The sequence below is a fragment of the Pinus tabuliformis genome, chromosome 2_2 (genome assembly GCF_031772625.1).
Source record: "Pinus tabuliformis cultivar Carrire ecotype Pingquan chromosome 2_2, CPIR1, whole genome shotgun sequence".
Taxonomy (NCBI): Eukaryota; Viridiplantae; Streptophyta; class Pinopsida; order Pinales; family Pinaceae; genus Pinus; species Pinus tabuliformis.
Genome location: NC_142300.1, coordinates 1,290,295,179 through 1,290,315,858, shown reverse-complemented (window position 1 = coordinate 1,290,315,858; position 20,680 = coordinate 1,290,295,179). Strand labels below are relative to the sequence as shown.

At 36.2% G+C, this 20,680-nt stretch overlaps 1 protein-coding gene across 1 annotated transcript; it reads left to right on the top strand.

The window, feature by feature from the left end:
- The first annotated feature begins 18,865 nt into the window (after window positions 1–18,865).
- On the top strand, window positions 18,866–20,275 carry LOC149198203 (uncharacterized). The gene has a single exon (XM_089404091.1). It carries the CDS (start codon window positions 19,209–19,211, stop codon window positions 19,953–19,955), a length of 747 nt encoding a protein of 248 aa, XP_089260217.1. The 5' UTR covers window positions 18,866–19,208; the 3' UTR covers window positions 19,956–20,275.
- The last annotated feature ends 405 nt before the right edge of the window (window positions 20,276–20,680 follow it).

Below are 20,680 nucleotides of genomic sequence, written 5' to 3'. Positions count from 1 at the left end.
GACTCCATTGGATATTGTATTAGTTTTTCAGACTTTGGCATGGAATATATTGGATGAGTTGCAGCTATTTTGGTGGGATTCCTGTGGCATGGTATTTTGATATTGTTTCTTCTTAAATTACATGTGTGTGAATGTTTTGTATCTTCCATGATCCATTTCACTTCTAAATATGTTTGATTTTCAAAGTGTGATAAGCATAATTCATCTTCTATGCTCTCTTTTGGGAAAATCATCATAATTTGTTTCATTTCTTCATTTTAAAAAGAATTCATGATTTCCATGCTCTTTTTAGCACCTCATCAGTCTAAACCATTCCATAAATATCCTTCAAAGTGTTAAAGTACTTGCTTACCTTGCCCCATCAGATGTCTGCAATTCTGATTCTCTTTTTCCCTGACCTAGTTCACTCTCTGACCTAATTCACTCATCTAGTGACTACCCCAATCGAATCAAATCAAAACCCTGAGCTACTATATCTAACCTAAAACCCTAATCCATCTAGCCCTCTTGGTTGTGATCCTTTGGAGAGAGCCCTCTCCAACTTGGTAGGGCTAGCTACCAAGTCAAAAGATTGGTTTGTGGTTACCTCAGCTGGACTCTTCTTCATCCTTGGAGATCTGGAAGAGTGATAACACTTTCAGTGATATAAGCCTTAAGATATTGTCTCATATTTATGGCTTAAATATGCAATAATATCAAATTAAGTAATGGTATCAAATTGTTAGGCATTTTTAGTGTTGGATGATAGTTGAGATAATCATTCAACCACTTCCTCTTGAAAAAGTAGTAGTTAGATATTATGAATGTTAGAAATATTGAGCACTATTGAAGCGAGGGAGTGCATCAGTAGTGTGACTTTTTATAAAAATTTTACGAATTTTAACTTTTCTATTGAATCATGCATCAAATAGCCAACAACACATAAACATAAACCATGTAAGTAGTGAAATCAAGCAACCATGAGAGCAACAATAAACAACACATCAAGGCACAATCACATCATCGCACATGAGACACAAATATCAGGTGGAAAATTGGGACAAAAAACCACCCTTATTATTATTGCGCTGCTCTGAATGTCTATTATGTTAAACAAATGTCTTTTACATAGATCAGATAACATCCATAAGCCAGGAGATTCGACCTCATATACAATTAGCTTATGGCCAATCTAACGTCCAGTCTCCTTTGTTGATGACCAAGCTGATGACCAATCTCCTTTGATATATCACTTCCAATTTACTGTTGCTAAAAAATCAGTACTCCAACTCCATAAAGTCATTTCTCCTATACTCTATGCATACCTCGATTTCATACATTTTCAAACTGGATCCATGAAAATATGCTCAACAAGTTTCAACTCTGCAATCAAATCCCAACATCATGAAAATCTCTGCAGTAAATAAAATAATACACCACAAGCATATGCTCTCAATTCTAGCAAATAGTGGCAACAAAACATCCATCAACATAACCATCCAGCAACCATTATCTCCAAACAATATCTACTACATCAACCTCAAATTTGATACACTGCTTCAGAATTATGCTAAAACTCTTCGTTCTACTCAATTTAAAGCCATCTTCCCTCATACACTGATGTATCTCTGCACTCTAGTATGTCTGAAGTATTCTCCTCTTATGCAACTCTCTAACTCACATTCTCAATCCACCAACAATATCTGAGGTCCAAAATGATGTGTATATAATGTGTTTGGAGAATTCCACTTTTGAACTAGGATCAAAGTTGCACAAAGTTGACAAAATATGGCCATAACCATAGCCATTGGTGCACTAAAGGTGTTCACACCCATTGGAGGACTTATTTAACTGATTTTGAACTTATGTACTTAATATCGAATCTTTCATGATCAACCAAGTCGAAATATGCCTGGTGTGCGCAAGGAATGTGGAGTAAATTTAGGTTTAACCCTTATCTGCACCCATAAAAAACGGAAATATCGACATGGCTACATGCACAAGCCTGCTTCACTGTTTCCAAGGACCTCCAGCTGCATGCACAAGCTTATCTCTAGCGCCCAAGGAAAATTCTAGGGAAAACCAATGGACCTTCAGTTCAGAACCTCTGCTAACTGTTTGGACATCCTCTCCAGCATCTATATATGCCTCAAAAACTTTATTAAGCTCTATGAAACCTCTGCAAATGGATCAAACATGTCTCCCAAGTGTTACTTCCAAGTTGACCTAGTAACCAACAAACAAGAGTTGACATCATTACCAACAAGTCCTCTACTCTCCTCTAACACCTGCACAAGATGCAACACTTCTACACACACTGTAGCACATCTGCAACATCATCATAGGGCCAACACATCATTGCAACAAGTCATAAGCATAGGCCCAACATGAAGACCTAACTACCATCCACATCAACATGGATCACACATATGACTAACACATGTCCAATCATCAAGCCACAACAATTCCATCATCCTACATCAATGCCAACAGAGAGACCATCATAAGGTTGACATCAATGACCATCTATATCATCACAAGGCATCAAAAGTTGAAATCAATGCATCAACTAAACCATCACAAGGTAAACATCAATGCATCATGAGACCAACACAAGGTTGACATCAATGCCAACATAACCATCCCAATGCCAACACAATTAGTTGCAACCAAACAAGTCATCTACAACACATGCTACAAGGTTGACATCAATGCCAACACAAGTTAGCTCCAGCCATGAAACACCATAACTCCAACAACGACAAACTCGAATCTCTATAAAAGAAAAAAGCATTATTGTATTAAGTGAACTAGAGGTAATATTGAATATCTTCTTCAAGTTCCTTATGTTCATTCTTCCTTGTTAATTGTTTGTATGCATAGCCTTCCATCGAATTTCAATATGAATCTCACTTGAGTTTGTTCTTTTTTGCAACGCTATAATTTTTCTTCTTTAAATTTCATGTGGTAGATAGATAATTTTGGTATTTTAGCTTATTGTTTATAGTTTTATTATAGTATATTATTTATCTCTTATTCTTAATTTCTTCTTCATATCATTATTTCAATTTAAATTTGGTTATTATAAAAATTTTAATGGTATAACAATAATTTTAAGGGAGACCTCTTTATTTATCTACATTTAACGTTCAAGTAAAAACCCAATATTTTTAGTTGACATTTTGATATGTCTAGAAGAAATGCTAGGATTCCTCTCATTATTTATGTTGATTAGCTTGTGCTTGTAAAGTAAGTACTTGACGATAACATTATTCTCAATGGATAAAATCTCAACTGTAAAACTTCAAAAGCTTACTGAGAGAAACCCTTCATGCACTTTCTCACATTATGTGAATGGTGCCTAGGGTAAATGTCATCATTATACAACATGTACTCACCCTAATGCACTTAGGTGGATTTGACCTCACGACCTCCTTGTCCATGACAACTTTGGCATGGCAAGTCAAACAGCATGAGCTAAACCATGGGGCTATTTATTTATTTATTTATATATCTATACATGAGTGTTTGTATTTATGAGCAAAATAATTGTGATATTGTTATATAGTGTCAATAAATTCCATTTCCATATAGAGCTAAAGTATAGAGAATGAGAATCATAACTTTTTAAAAATAATGTAAGATAAAAATATTGTAGTTCTTCTACTCTAAAATTTGTAGGTTTAGCTTCTTATAAACGTTTTTTAAGGGGAAAATAACAAAGTAGAAATTAACTCAAAACTTATATCATTTTGACATAATGACTAAGGTCTCTTCGTTGGTAGTGTCAAACTCCTTGTAGTATTCATAACCAAGGATGGTAAATTATTTTAGGAGTGCTTCCAGTGGAGGGAGCTTCACATGATTTTGCAAGGTGGGTAAGCAAGGCCCAAACAATAGTCTAAAGAGAGGAATTTAATTCATTTATATGCCTCCTAATATGGTGAGAGTATTGTTAGATTTCATTCCCATTCATGAAGAGATAGAATGTATTTAACAACTTCAAATAAAGGAGGTCCTTAGTTATATTGGTCTCACTGTGTGTAGACATGAATTGTAATCTTCATGTCTCTCTTTTCTTAATTATTATTGTTATGATGGTATTCATCACTGTCAATTCCATTGAATAATCATTTACACAATGACGAACCTCCCTTGTATCTCTAACAATAGTTGGGAACAACACTTCATTGAAAACAATGAAACGTCTAAACCATGGGGAGACATAATCCAATGACCAAAATCTACACAATTTTCCCCGAGTACTAAGGAAGGGAACAATCCATAGAGCTTAGGAAAGGGATGGAGTGATGAAAGCTCAAAGAATCCAATATTTGATGGCAAGGGAGATGTTGAATTGAATTCCCATATTGATTAAATGTCCTCTAACGACCCACAAAGAGAAGAAAAGGTTTAAAGAAACTATATTTTCAAGTAATCAAGTGGAAGTATAACACAATAGGAATGCTTTTATAGTTAGTTCATAAATTATGGATCTAGGGAAGGATCCCTCATTAGTTGAAAAGATCTACATGTGGATTGCAATCTACTTGTGAGGTTATGATATAGAATGTGGATTGTTTTTTAGTAATTGACTTAGAGAGATCCATGATTCGAGAGTTGAAGAAGGTGGAATCTAAGGACTCATGAATTCAACTTGGGAGTTACACCTTTATGAGGGTTACAAGAAAGCTTGATGGATGCCAATCTAAAAGATTTCAAAATTATTAGAGAGGTTGATGAAGATTTTATCAAACAAAGATCAATAAAATTACTCGTTAAAGGAGGGTGTTGGAGATATTAACTCCTACTTGGCTTGTGCTTAATATTTGATATCCTCATCATATGTATTGGTTAGTGTAATCTCTACATGAGTTGTTTGTTTGTATTGTTTAGGAGATTGTTAGTTAGTCGGATTTAAGAGATTTTGTTATACTAATATACCTCATAGATCAATTTGTGGTTGATATATTCTCTCAACTAAATAGATTGTCGGCCTAATATAGTTAATCTATCTGAAACCATGCTTGACTTATCAATGTGTTATTATGATGATAATAATATTTGTAGAATAGTTTGTGTGTGCAATAATTTTACTCTCCACAATTTTATCTTAATTCATTTTCAATACATAATTTGATATGATTTTTTATAAGTTTTACTAAAGTTTTAAGAGTACTTTTTTTTTAAATAGTTTTTTATAAGTTTTACTAAAGTTTTAAGAGTACTTTTTTTTTAAATAGTGAAAATACTTTTTTTCCAAGGGGGAAAAATGCCAAATTGTATATTAGATATAAAGAAGGTACAAAAAGTAGAGCACCCTTAAGGTGCTTAAACTACAACCTCCAAAATTACAAAAGTTATAGCCTAAGAAGTACATTTTCTATCGATTCTCAAAATTGTTGTCAGAACTGCCTCTTAAGATATAATCTAATAACTTTACATACGTACTACAATAATAGTCATACAACAACCTGCATAAATTGGTAAAAAACGTGTTGAGAAATGTTCTCTGACAAAAAGGCCTCAAATAGGTTGTAACAAGGCCTAGTGAACATGGAAGGATTCTTCTTTGATGAGCATTTGTTTTTTTGTGAATCTTCCAAATGTCGAGGTCTAGCGCCAATCCTAGTATTGAGAGTGTGTTGGTTTCTTGATTTTGGTGTTTGCAGACATGGTTAAAATATACACTTGTGAAGAGAGCAAGCATGTTTTGAATATTTCTAACGAGAGGTTGCATTGAAAGATTGTCCATCTTGTATATGCCTTTCATCTAGTTTATGACTAGAAATGAGCCCCCATATATGTGAAGATTTATAATTTTGTTTACCTATGAAGGTATAATATGAGCTTGAGAGCGAAGAGCTATGCATAATTGTTTCTGGAGGGTCTGACCCATGCCCAAAATGAGATTTGTGAATTCATGGGAATATTTATTATACATTAGTTGTCCATTGTTGTTAGTCGTTATCTAGAAATATAAGATAATTCATCATAGTTTTTTAAAGGAAACTACATTATCTGTAATAGCTTTTTTAGGGCATTTTTCTTGGTTAATTTTAACCAAATTTTGGGAGAGATTTTTAAAAGCTTGAGTTTAAGTTGTTTAATATGTAGAATTCTAGTGCCCCAGGGGTTTTTAAGGGTGTTGAATCCATCTATACATTCAAAAAAATATTTTAAATAACAAAAAATCACAATTTTATTTGAAATTATATTACCAAATTCCAAAGAAAAAGACTATTTTATCTATAAGTTATACTAACTATATAATATATATATATATATATAATTTATATTATAAATGAGAATTGAATTTATTTTCTATAAGATATGAAAATGTATTTGTTATGTATTCATAACTAAAGATAAATGATGTATTTTTAATTAGTTATTATAATATTATTTTTAAAATATATTCAAAAGTAAGATAGAATTAGTTATTTAAAAGAAAAGTAATTTTAATTGGAGTTGTCTATGTGAAAGTCTTTCTCGGTAACTAATTATTGGAATCGCAAGTTTGATAGCTAGTTTTTAATTTTTAAATAATATACAGTTAAAAAACCATTTTAACTGCAAAAATAAGATTTGAGAATTTGATTTATCTTCAAAAAGCATTATAGACAACTCCATTTTAATTTTAGATATAAAATTAAATTAGATATGATTAAAAATATATATAATTTTATTAAAAATAATTTTAATGATTAATATAAATGAAATTGATTTCTTTTATTAGTATTATTTAAATTCGATTGGAGAAAATATTTAAAATTATTTTTTGTGTCTCTAGGCACTCTCCAACCTAATAGGTAAGAGATGTTGCAATGTCTTATTAAATATTTTGATTTGGTCAAATTATGTAAAAATAAAAATAAATTTAATAATTAAACCAGTCTACATCCATCTTAACTCTAGATTCATAAGGGTAGAAATGGATCACATATTTTGAGGTGTAAACCCCTTTTAGAGTGAAAATAGATTTGATTCCTCTTAGCCCTAGGTAGATCTAGAGTTAAAATGGATTTGGTAATTAATTAAAAGTTGGCATTCCTAAATCATAAAGAAACATGTTAACTGTTGAATTTAGGCTTCTTTGATCCATATCAAGTTTTTTGAGAAGATTTTTCGATGTAAATCACATTATAATACATTTGTCGATGCGTTTCGAACCAACGAGTGTGGTTCATCGTCAGGACAAGTTGAAGAACTAGATCATGGTTGCATGTTAAATAGAGAGAGCAGATCATCCAATGGCTATATTTGACTAGGAAACGACTATATTGGACTGGACAACAAGACCAAATCAATGACTAAATTTGGCTAGGAAACGGCTAACAAGACTGGACCAAGGGATAGGGACAGGAAAAAAATATAATTAGTTAATTAATTTGTAAGTTAGTTTTTTATATATCTATTATCATATTTAAATAAAGGTAATGTATGTATTTAATTATTATGAATTAATTAGTTATTAAAAGGCTTATATTGAAGTTATATAATTAAATAGTTAGTTAATTAATTGTAAGTTAGTTTTGTTATAGTTATTACCATAAAAAGTAATTGTTTGTATAACATAGATGTATTTATTATTATAAAAAATATCTAATTAAATATAAAATTAAATCATTAATATTATATAACGATAAGAAAAATATTTTTTTTATTAAAAAAAAATTATTAAAAGGATAACTTATTAAGTTAGTTAAAAAATGGACCTTCTAATAAATTTAAGGAATAGAACATGTGGCAAATTTCTCCTAAAATCAGGGTGGAAATTAAAACCATTGAAGAACTAATGAGAAAGAAAATAGCTTATTTTAATTGGTTGGTTAAGTAATTATTAATCTTATTTAATTATATCCAAAGGGTTGGTAAGATAAACAGTTCACATCTTATAAATTCCTTCATCAATATTTAGGTACCGAACAATTTTATTTTGTTAATAAAAAGGATTTTTATTACATATACAAACAAATTATTCTCATTATTAATCTAGAAGGAGTGAAAGAGAACAGGTGAAAATTGCATAAAAATGAAAGAGACGAGAAGGAAGAAAAAAAAACGATCCAGAAGACAAGGGGGAAAAACAACGAAGACTCCACAGAAATGAACAACACAAGGGGCGGGGGCGAGGAAAAAAGGGCTAGGAAGAAAAGGTAGGGATCCAACAACTGTTAATTTTCCAGTGGTCATCTCTATTGAGATTGGTCAGCCATTTTTCAATCTCTATGGCTTCCCTATTTAGTGGTAAATGAAATTTACCACTAATTTCTATGAAGATTCTAGAAGACCACCCATAAACTATATACTTTTTTTTTTAAGATAATAGCTAATAATTATCCATAATATTAATAAACAACCAAGTTATGGTAAGTATTTTCACTATTTAAAAATATGCTTTTAAAATTGTAGGAAAACTTATAAAATAATATATAAAATTACCTACTGAAAATGAATTATGGATTTAGATAAAATTGTGGAGAGGAGAAAATATTGCATACACAAACTATTCTACAATATTATTATCATCATAATCACAATAACCTATTGATAGGTCAAACTAGGTTTTAGGATAGATTGTCTATCTTAGGCCCACAACCTATTTAGTTCAGAGAATATATCAATCACAAATTGATCTACGAGGTATCTTAATTGGACAAAATCTCTTAAATCCAACTAAATAATAATCTTCTAAATAACACAAACAAACAAATCAATTAGAGATTACACTAATCAATACATATGATGAGGGACATCAAATATTAAGCACAAAAGAAGTAGGAGATAACATCTCCGACGCCCTTCGTTAATGAATATTTGTCTTGATCTTTGTCTGGTAAAGTTTTCATCAACATCTCTAATCATTTTGAAATCTTTGAGATTGAACTCCTTCAAGATTTCTTGTAACCTTCATAAAGGTATAGCTCCCAAGTTGAATTCATGAGTTCTTAGATTCCACCTTCTTGAACTCTTGAATCATGGATATCTCGAAGTCAATTATTGAATAACAAATTGCATTCTATATCATAACCTCATTAGTAGATTGCAATACACATCGAAATATTTACAACTAATGAGGGATCCTTTCCTAGATCTACAACTTCCAAACTAACTAGACAATCATACATACTGAGCTATACTTCCACTTGATGCCTTGAAAATATAGTTGATTTAGAACTTTTCTTCTCTTTTTGGTTTGTTGGAGGACATATTAATCAATATGGGTATTCAATTCAACATCTTCCCTGCCATCAAGTATGGAATAATTTGAACTTTCATCGCTCCATCCCCTTCCTAAGCTCTATGGATTGTTCCCTTCCTTAGTAGCTGGGGCAATTTGTGTAGATTTTGGTCATTGGATTATATCTCCCCTTGGTTTAGATGTTTCATTGTTTTCATTGAAGTGTTGTTCCCAACAATTGTTAGAGACGCAAGGGAGGCTCCTCACTATGTAAATGACTATTCAGTGGAATTGACAATGAGGAAGGCCATCATAGCAACAATAATTGAGAAAAAAGAGACCTGAAGATCCCAATTTATGGTGAGACCAGTATAGCTAAGGACGCCCTTTATTTGAAGTTGTTAAATACAATCTATTTCTTCATGAATTGGAATGAACTCTAACATTGTTCTCACCATCTTAGGAGGCATATGAATGAATTAAATTCCTTTCTTTAGACTATTGTTTGGGCCTTGATTACTCAACTTGCAAAATCATGTGAAGCTCCCTCCATTGGAAGCACTCCTAAAATACTCTATTGGCCTTGGGTTATATATCAGATATTAGGAGGAATTTGACACTAACAGTGGAGAGGCCCTAGTCATTACATCAAAATGATGTAAGTTTTGCGTTACTTTCTATTTTGTTTTTTTCCTCTTAAAAAACGTTTATAAGAAGATAAACCTGTGAATTTTAGGGTAGAAGAACTACAATATTTTTAGCTTACATTAATTTTTAAAATTTATGATTCTAATTCTCTATACTTATAGCTCTATTTGGAAATCAAAATTTATTGACGCTATATGACAATATCTCATTTATTTTGTTGATTAATACAAACACTCCTTTATAGATATATAAATAAATAAATAGATAGCATCATGGTTTAGTTCATGTTGTTTGACTTTCCATGTCAAAGTTGTCATGCCGAACGAGGTCATAAGGTCAAATCCACATGAGTGCATCAAGGTGAGTACATGTTGTATGATGATGACATTTACCCTAGGCGCCATTCACATAATGTGAGAAAGTGCATAAAGGATTTCTCTCAGTAAGTTTTTGAAGTTTAGCAATTGAGATTTTATCCATAGAAAATGAGGTTATCGTAAAGCGCTTACTTTACAAGCACAAGCCAATCAACATGAATAATGAGGATTCTTAGCATTGCTTCCAGACATACCAAAATATCAATTAAAAATATTGGCCTTTTACTTAAACATTAAATTTAGATAAATGAATATCTTTCTTTGTTCAAGTTTTTAGACTCTCCTAGGACAGGACTTATGGAGCGACAGGCGAATGGAGACTAGGCGATCAGCGGGCTAGGGTTTGCAGGAGGAATAGCAAGGAGGGATGGAAGAAGCGAGCGCAGGGGAAAAGAGCAGGGGAAGTCGAGGTGGAGCGAAAGGGATAGCAAGAAACCCTCGCACAGGAGCAAAAGTTTTTCAATCAGTTCATGCTGAGGGAAAAAATGGAAAATCGGCAAGGGAGGGGAGAGATCCCTTCCTATAAAAACATAGTTGCAGGAGAGGCAAGCGGCAGCGGCATCCAGAATGAGGCCAGGGAGAATAATAAAGAAGCACCAGTGATGGGCAAGTTGTGGCAAATGAAGACCAGAGGAAAGTGCTTACCTAGGGCACAAAAAAAACCCAGATACGTAATACCCAACAACAAGCTGGAGGAGTACAACAGCTATATGAAAGATCATGCACTGATCTGCAAGTTCGTAGGGTATTGGCCTACTGAAAAAGAACTATACAGGTGGATTTACCAAAGGTGGAGGCCAAAAGGGCACATTGAGTTGAAACTAGGAGCAAAAGGGTTTTTTACAGCCATATTTGCGAATCTGGGGGATAAAGAAAGGGTTTTTGAGGAAGGGCCATCTTTCATGAACAACGCAGGATTGTTCATGAAGTACTGGGAAGAAAGATATAACCCTGATAATGAAAAGATGCTGGAAGCCCCGATCTGGGTCAGATTGTTTGGATTACCAGTGGAATTTTGGGATCCTGAGATTATGGAGGGGATAGGTAACACGATCGGTGCCTTTGTCAAGGTAGCGGAAGCAACAAAAAAAGGCAAGTATACATCTTACGCAAGATTGTGTGTATACATGAATATAGCTGAACCTCTGCCGGAATACATAGAACTGGAATACCACGATGAAGTTTGGCAACAGCCATTAGATTATGAGCATATCCCCTTCAGATGCAGAAGATGTCATGAGTATGGTCACCTATATAGACAATGCCCTTTAAACAAGGAGGAAGAATACACAAGGAAAAAAGAAGAACAACAAAGGGAAGCAGAGAGAACCGAGGAGACAGACAAGGGCTTCCAACAGGTTACCAGAAAGAAGAAAGCAGGTAAAGAAGGACTAAGAGCGCAGACACAAACGAAATCACTGAGCATTGAAAGTCAGAACAAGTTCAAAATCCTCCAGGAAAATAGTGAAGAGGGTGAGGACAAAGTGGTAGAGGAAGAAGATCCAGAAAATGAACCCATGGAAATAATCAAGGAAACCAGAGAAAAAGACACAGGAGCAAGAGTAATGAATGAAGGGGAAACAGCTGAAAAGATAGAAATACTAACTAACCAAACCCAAATGGAGACGGAAAGTCAGAAGGAAAACGAGGCAGAGGAAGAAAGAATTATGAGACAATTAATTCAGGAATGGAAAAACTTGGACGAAAGATTCATACCAGACAGCCAAAAACAATTATATAAGGAGGCTTTTCAAAAATATAAAGAAAGGAATGGGGAGAATATGGATAAACAGGATACCACATCAGGAGAACAGGAAAAAGGTCAGATTGGAATAGGCGGGGCTGGAAAAAGCAGCAGGAAAAGAGGGAGGAAAAAAATGAATGAAATGATCCAAACAGTTGGCGAAGTATTGATAAATTCAGGTAAAGTGATACCTCTATCAGAGGTATTTTTCCACTCCTCCAAGAGTTTAAAATGATTATTATCAGTTGGAATATTAGGGGTCTGAATAGTAAGGGTAAGCAGAGATATATGAAAGAGAAACTTAAAAAAGACAAGCCAAGTATTATGATCCTACAAGAGACAAAGATCACCATGCAGCAGATGGAAGGAATAATAGAAAATAGTAAACTCCAATACGAAGTCATGGGACAAGATGCAATCGGTTCAGCGGGAGGCATTGCAATATTGTGGAACCCAAACGAGATAATTTTTGAGAGTTGGACCAGCATGACCAGAATCCTTACAGGCACAGGAAGAATAGTGGGGACGAAGGAAAGGGTCATCATCTCAGGGGTGTATGGTCCTCATACTCCAGGAGACAGAGAAAATTTCATTAAAAATTTGCAAGCAACTCGAAGATTACATCCGGAGACAGCATGGATTGTAGGAGGAGATTTCAATTTAATCCGGTCCCTAAAAGAGAAAAAGGGAGGTATAAGGAAAACAGACCAATATATGGAAATGTTCAATGATATGATAGATGGTCTGAGGCTGGTTGATTTACCAACTATCAACGGAGTCTACACATGGAACAATAGGAGAGGGGGAAGGAATCAGATAGCATCCAGATTAGATCGGTTCTTAGTATCAGAAACAATTATGAACAGAGATGTATTCATAGAAGCAAAGATCATGCCATCTCTTGGCTCTGATCACTGGCCGATTAGACTGGAAGTGGATATTAAGAATAATCTTGGCAAGAAGCCCTTCAGATTTGAAGCCTTTTGGCTTAGAGACCCGGAATTTATCAAAAAAATGGAAGAATGGTGGACGCAAAGCACAATACGGGGAAAAGGAAAAATGCATACCTTCCAACTTAAACTTAAGGAGCTAAAAGGAAGGATAAAGAAATGGAACAAGGAAGAATTTGGAAATATCATGGAGGAAAAACAGAAGCTGGAAGAAGAAATGGAAGCTTTGCAACAAAGGATAATAAATGAAGGGAGAACAGAGGAAAGTAGCAGAAAAAAAGGGATAATTCTAGGAAAACTGGAGGAGAGGAGAAAGCAGGAAGAAGTCTTATGGAGACAGAAATCTAGAATAAAATGGCTCAGGGAGGGGGAAAGGAACACTAGATTTTTTCATCAAGCAATGATACAACACAGGCAAAGGAACAGAATATTTTCTATCAAGAACGAGAGTGGAGAGAGGATTGTTGATCAGGAAGGGATTGAAAAAGTGTTGATGGAATATCACAAAGGAATATTGACTGAACCTCACATGGACAGGTCTGAAGCTATAAAGGAAGTTTGCACGGCCATTCCCAGGGTTGTAACTGAAGACCAGAATAGAGCCCTAATGAGAGCAGCTAGTTTGGAAGAGGTGGAGGAAGTGGTGATGAGCATGAAGAAGGGTACAGCGCCAGGACCGGACGGCTTTACGGTCGATTTCTATCAAGCGGGCTGGCACTTTATGGGAAGGGAGATTCTGGAATTGATAGAAGAATCTCGTATAAACCAAAAGGTATGGCCAGCACTTAACTCCACTTTTTTCACTTTGATTCCTAAAAACGATAATTCAGAGGATGCTAAGGGATTTAGACCCATTGCCCTATGTAATGTTATCTACAAAATAATTGCATCTCTGATGGCCAAAAGACTGAAACCCCTGTTAGACAGTCTGATCTCCCCTGAACAAACCGATTTCGTAGAAGGTAGACAAATTCTAGATGGTCTAGTGGTTACTCAAGAAGTAATTCATTCACTGAAGGCAAAGAAGCAAAAAGGAATGATGATTAAATTAGACTTGTCGAAAGCTTATGATAGAATCAACTGGCAATACTTGGAAGAAATTTTGGGAAGTTTCGGTTTTGGTAATAGGTGGATAAAGTGGGTTCACAGTCTTATATCAACTCCAAACTTTTCAATATTAGTCAATGGAACTCCCTCGAAAACCTTTAAGGCATCTAGAGGAATAAGACAAGGCGATCCCCTATCTCCTTTCCTATTTATTCTAGCAGCAGAGGGTCTGGGCAGGTATCTTAAAAAAGAAAGAGCAGCAAATAAAATCAAAGGGCTAAGACTATGGGGTAATGAATTGCCGATAACCCATCAGCAATTCGTTGATGATATCATGTTATTTGGGGAGCCAACCGTAAAAGAAGTGAGAAATCTGAAGAAGGTTTTGGACTTATTTGCGGAAGCATCTGGGATGGAAATCAATAAGGAAAAATCTTGCACCTTTATATTCAATACCATAGAGTCAGTTAAAAGCCACTTGACCAGGATGCTAGGTTTTAAGCAAGGGGAACTCCCAACGAAATACTTGGGAAACGTACTGGATTTCAACTCTAAAAGACTGAAAAATTGGCAAGGAGTCCTAGAGAAATTAAAAAACAGAGTGGCTAACTGGGCCTTCAGAACCTTAAATATTGCTGGAAGGATTGTTTTAGTGAAATCAGTGTTGCAGGCAATCCCCATATATCCGCTATCGATTATGGCAGTACCTCAAGGGGTTTGCACCAAGATCAGAGAAATCCTGAGGAAGTTCATTTGGGGAGGTTCGTCCCAACAGAAGAAGTGGGCCTTAGTATCATGGAAACATCTGACGAAATGAAAGGAGAAGGGAGGCTTGGGTCTGTGCGATCCGGATAAACTCAACAAAGTGCTCGGTGCAAAACTTTGGTGGCGATGGCTGAGAGGGGGCAATGACCTATGGAAGCAACTATGGAGGCACAAGTACAATATGCCAGATACTACGGAGGATATTTACCGGATGCAGGAAACTCCGAAGGGCTCGGCAATCTGGGATCTAGCCCGTCAAAATCGAGATATAGTAGAAAAGAACGTTTTCTGGGAAATTCGAGGAGGAGGGGAGGCCAAATTCTGGGACGAGAAATGGCAACAAAGGGGGGAAATGAGCAGAATACAAAAAATCCAGAACATACAGGAAAAAATAGGAGACAACCATATATACGTCAAATATTATTGGAAAGAAGACGAATTGGATGGAATATGACGGAAATGGACAACACTAGAGGAATGGGGCATCGAGATAGATCAAGAGCAACAGGAAGCGTTCATGGAAGAGGTAGAGTCTAGGAAAGTAAAAGCGCGAACGGGTAGGGATAACCTCAGATGGGGGAAGTCAATGAAAGGATCCTTTACGGTCAAGGAGGCATACTATCTGGCAGACCAACAGGGAACCACTGAAGAAAACCAAGACTGGAAGGTCATTTGGGGTAAAAACTGGTGGCCGAAAATTACCTTATTCGCATGGCTAGTAGCTAAGGACAAGATCCTGACGTGGGATAAACTTCAAAAGAAAGGTTTCAGTGGGCCTTCAAAATGTTATTTGTGCAATAAGGAAGCGGAAACTCAAGATCATCTGTTAATCAAGTGTGTATATGCCAGGAACCTATGGATGGAAACCGGGAAACTATTCCAGAAACCTGAGAGGTCTCCGAGAGAAACAAATGAAGTGATTTTCCATTGGCAGAAAGAAAAATTTCAATGTAAAGTAGTCCGAAAGACCTGGGATCTCATTGCCGGTTTTGTGATTTGGATGGTATGGAAAGAAAGGAACCGCAGAGTATTCCAAGACAAATCTAAAAACACGGTAACAATATGGAACAAAGTAGTGAACTTAACTAGAGAATCAATTCTGGTAGAGAAGTGGGATGCGGATGACTGGAAAGCAGATCAGGGAGAGGAGCAAATTATAAAGAACCTAAATTTGAAATATGAAATGGTGCATAACAAAAAAATTGATAGACTTAGTACGAGACCTCAAAGCTATGACAAGTTTTCATACCCCAAAGACAATTTTACAAAGTTAAACTTTGACGGGGCATCGAAGGGGAACCCAGGTAATGCCGGATTCGGAGGAATCTTCCGAGACAATCAGGGAAACACCAGATGGATCTATGCAGAGTGGGGAGGCGAGATGACAAATAATGAGGCCGAATTATGGGCGATTCACCAAGGTTTGAGAATTGCGATTCGAAATGGCTATAGAAACCTGGAAATAGAAGGAGACTCTCAGATAGCAATTGAAATCCTAAAGAAACTTAATAACGGGAAGAACTGGGAGCAGGTCACCAATAGCTGGCGAACGGCAGGGATCGTTCAAGAAATAGCGGCTCTTCTAAAAAGAATTGACTATAAAATCTTTAATCATGTGAAAAGGAATGGAAACCAAGCGATAGATTTCCTTGCGAATTGGGGTTGCAAGGGTCGAAATGGCAAGATTGACAATCAGTGGAGAACGTTGTGGCCCAACAGAGAGTGGGAGGAATTGGCCGGTATTATTAATTATGACCATGAACAAGCAACGAATGAAAATAATGAGCAAGCAGCAAATGAGAATCATAGCATTCGTGTGACGGGCAGGTGAGATGGATCGGCAAGCCCAGAAATTTAATGAATGTCAGACAAGGCGGGGAAATGATATAATGGACAGGCATGCTACAGTACAGCAGAAGTGTGCGACAACAGGAATGAAGCAACCACCACACAGCAAGATAATAAACGCAAGTGATCGGAGAGGAGGAAAAAGAGGTATGTCAGAATCCATAAATGGAAATGAGGGAAGACGGATAATTGATAGGAAAGGCAGAGGGCAAAGAAACAGGTGGCAGTGGAAGGCCAAGTTGACAGGTAAGCGGATTAGAGTAAGGAAGATTATAAACGGGCGACAGCAACGGATTCGACAACGAGAAAATTGTTTAGGAACTCAGAGAGTGAGGAGAGGAAAGGTGGTGGAGAACTGGTACAGAGCGAAGTTGCGCCGAAAACTCACTGAGGTCGCCATGGAAACCAGGAAGAGAGCAAGGGCAGTAGAAGAACTGGAAGCCGAGGAGCGCAGAGACAGGGACAGAAAAGGCAAGGCGGTAGCGAAGGAAGAGACAGTTGAGGAGATATATGAAATTTACGATGATTCTGAGGAGGAAGAGGACCGGCAAGATCAGTGCAGGCGGGGTAAGGAGCGAAGCAGAAATGTAGAAGGCTGGGAGACCCAGCAAACCAGTGACGAGAAGCTAGGACAGCGGGGAGGAAAGGTAAGGCAGAGCGGCAGACAGAGGGGAAGAAGAGGTGCGGGAAGCGGGATGGAACCGAGCAGCAAGAGAGGCAGAGGAACGAGCAAATACCGAGGAGAAAGGGGAGGACGACAAGGGCAGAGAGGGAGACCGGGAAAAAAGACAAGCCAGTCGTTGGAAAAGAAAATTCAGCAAGCAGAGAAGGCATATAACCAGAACACGAACCCAAGAATTAGAAGAATTATCCAGAATATGGAGGAAGACGCCCTTCAAGCTCAGTCCGACTCCGAGATGGAGGATTGGGAGTTCCTACTCCACGACCCTGGCAACACTAGGGGTAGAATGTCTTTATTTAAACAGTCCTTACATATATACTGGGTGATGAAAAGATTGTTGGCTAAAGCTCTGGAGCAAGCTGCAACAGAGATGGCAGAACTGGCGCAAGGAGTCCCCAACCTAAGGAGGGAGCTGAGAATTATTCAGATTACATTGGAGATGCAAGAAAAGAAGCTTGAGGAGATTCAGCAAATGATAAGGGAAGGAAATCAGAATGCAAACAAGGAGACTACCCAGCGACCAGAGGCAGAAGCTGATTAAATATAGATATGTATTAATTTTGATGAAACTGCATAGTATAGATAATTTCAGTTTGTTTCAAATATTAGAAGTGGAAAATCGTTATATGCATGCAAGTAGGATTAGAAACCTGAAAGACTGTTTAGTGTATTTAGCTTGGATAATCAGACTATGGATCTTTTATTTTTGGTCGGCGATTAAGAACTTTAGGTGGCTTAATACTCGGTTTCCCCAAGAGGGCGAGTTGAAGGAAACCTTACTCTTGCTGTTTATTTTGATTTGAAGTAATAGAAAAAAGAGCAACACCGTAGCTTACAAAAAAAAAAAAAAAATTAGATAAATGAAGAGCTCTCCTTTAAAATTATTGTTATACCATTAAAAGTATTATCATAACAAAATTTAAGTTGAAAGAATGATATGAAGAAGAAATAAGAATTAGAGATAGATAATATACTATAAGAAAACCGTGAAAAATAAGCTAAAATATCAAAACGATTTATCTATTATATCAAATTTAAAGAATTTTTTTTTATAGTGCTATAAAAAGAACAAACTCTCGTGAGATTCATATTGAAATTGGATGGAAGGCTAGACATACAAGCGAATAATAGAGAAGAATGAAGGAAAAAACTTGAAGAAATATTTAATATTAACTATAGTTCACTTAATGCAATAGTTTTTGTTTCTTTTATTCGAGAGGAAGTGGTTGAGTGATTATCTCAACCATCATCCGACAATAATAATACCTAACAGTGTGACAACATTATTTAACTTGATATTATTGCATGTTTAAGCCACAAATCTAAGAAAATATCTTAAGGCTTACATCAATGAAAGAAAACAAACATTGACATGCCTAGACATTCTTCAAATGTTTTGTCTTTGAAAACCATGCTTGGACCAATAAGACTCCTTCAGGGTACACCTTATTCCACCAAAAGGTATAGTCTTCTAGGTGTGAACCAAAATTTTCTAACATCATTAACATTTAAAATGACTTGTAAACATTGTGAAAGTATGATGATGAACTTCAAATCACAGATACAATCCCCACCGTCGGGAACATATCAAAGTGTGTTATTCGGTGATGTCCACATCAATATCCCAGGACCAGTCTTAATCCAACAATACGCCAACCTGATCTCTCACCTCACCCAAGGAAACGACAAAGAAACCATCAAATTCAGGAAAGTGACATTCTCAACTTGCGACATCCGTCGGTCAACGGTAAGGTTTGTTAACAGCTAGACCACCAGTTGACAACGCGGTATCCCATTGGAATCCAGCGAAGCTAGTTTAGATACTGAGTGTGAAATTCGTCTTCGGTGAACTGGATACTGGATCTCCCCATTTCCCATTATAACCACATAGAATGGAGGCTTTTTCTTGGTTTCTTTCCTCGCCCCCATTTAACGCGACATCTGAGCTGTTGCCACTAATCACATTCACATCTTATGAATATAAATGTCTTGCCCCCCTCATCCCTCCACACCATTCCTTAACCTCCCCATCGCTACAGACACAAACATAGAAGTAAAAACTTTATTTTCGATTCGCCACAGATACATTAACAGAGCAGCAAAATTCAGGATGGGCAGTTACATTTCTTGCGCTTCGAACTCTGTACCTTGCAGCACTGTGAAAGTCATCCATTGGAATAGCAACGTTCAGGACTTTCAGAGGCGGATAAAGGCGGCAGAGCTAATGCTGGACAATCCTCAGCACTTTGTATGCCACGCCAATGGCTTGCAGATCGGGCGTAGAATTAGTCCTCTCACGGCAGATGAAGAACTGGAATTGGGGCATCTCTATTTTCTTCTGCCCATGCCCAAGCTACACTCTGTTCTCTCTGGGACAGACATGGCCGCCCTGGGATTGAAGGCCAATTCCGCCATGAAAGTTACAAAAAGACGAAGCTCCAGAGCCAGAGTACTTCCCCTCTTTGGTGACCTCATGCGTCCCCTCCCGCTAGAAATGAAGAGTGATGTATTGTTATTGGAGGAGGGGAAACAAAGTGGTAAGGCGCAGGAGGAGCAGCTTCCGGTACCGAAGCTGAATTTGGAAGACGATCCAGAGGTATTAACGGCGCTTGCGCAGCTGAGATTGAACGCAAGCAAATGCTGGAAGCCAAAGTTGGAGACCATTAACGAGTTCCGGCCAAAGCTTCGGGATCTGTTGCAGTCGAATGTGGAGCAACATGAGAGTTACTGAGCACATTGAATCTGATGTTGCTTCCAGAACATGGATCAATCATTTACATTGATCCCTCAAAAACACACATTCCTCCTCTGCGTCTGTTGGAATTGTGGGTTCTGTACCAAGAGAATTTTTACCCGTCTCAACAGATTCAAGGATCTGCCAAAGATGTGAAGAGGCTGTTGAATTGCAGACAGTCTCTTCTCTTCATATTCTGCAAAAGACTTGTATTTATTTGGGGTCGAATATTCGTTGATTCTTTTATTATTATTATAATAAATATATTTGATTCTTTTATTATTATAAATATATATTGTTGATGGTTGTTCTCTGCATTTTTATCCTTGCAGTGGTTATGCTTATCTTATCTGCTGATTAAAGTATATTTAAAATTCATAAATGAAAAAATAGATTTGATCCCCATGATTTTACAGATGATTAAATCGATTTTATATTTACATTTTTCCCATTATTTTGATTTTTTTAATTCATTAATATTTAAATTTTAAAAATATTTTATTTAATAATATTAAAATTTTTCAAATATGATTTTTATGAGATGGTATTTTAAAGTAATGATAATGAAATTAGAGCTGATTTTCCCCAATGGGGTGTATTTATGGTTAGTAAGTGAGCTAGTTAACATGTTTGATATGAGTGAGAATATAGTGGTTAAGAGGAAGTTAAGTATAAGTATGGAGAGAAACACCAACGTCGTTATTTATTCGGACTTGGTTTAC

Excerpts from the sequence above, each read along its gene's own strand:
- LOC149198203 (XM_089404091.1), top strand. The coding sequence starts at position 19,209 with ATGTCTTGCCCCCCTCATCCCTCCACACCATTCCTTAACCTCCCCATC.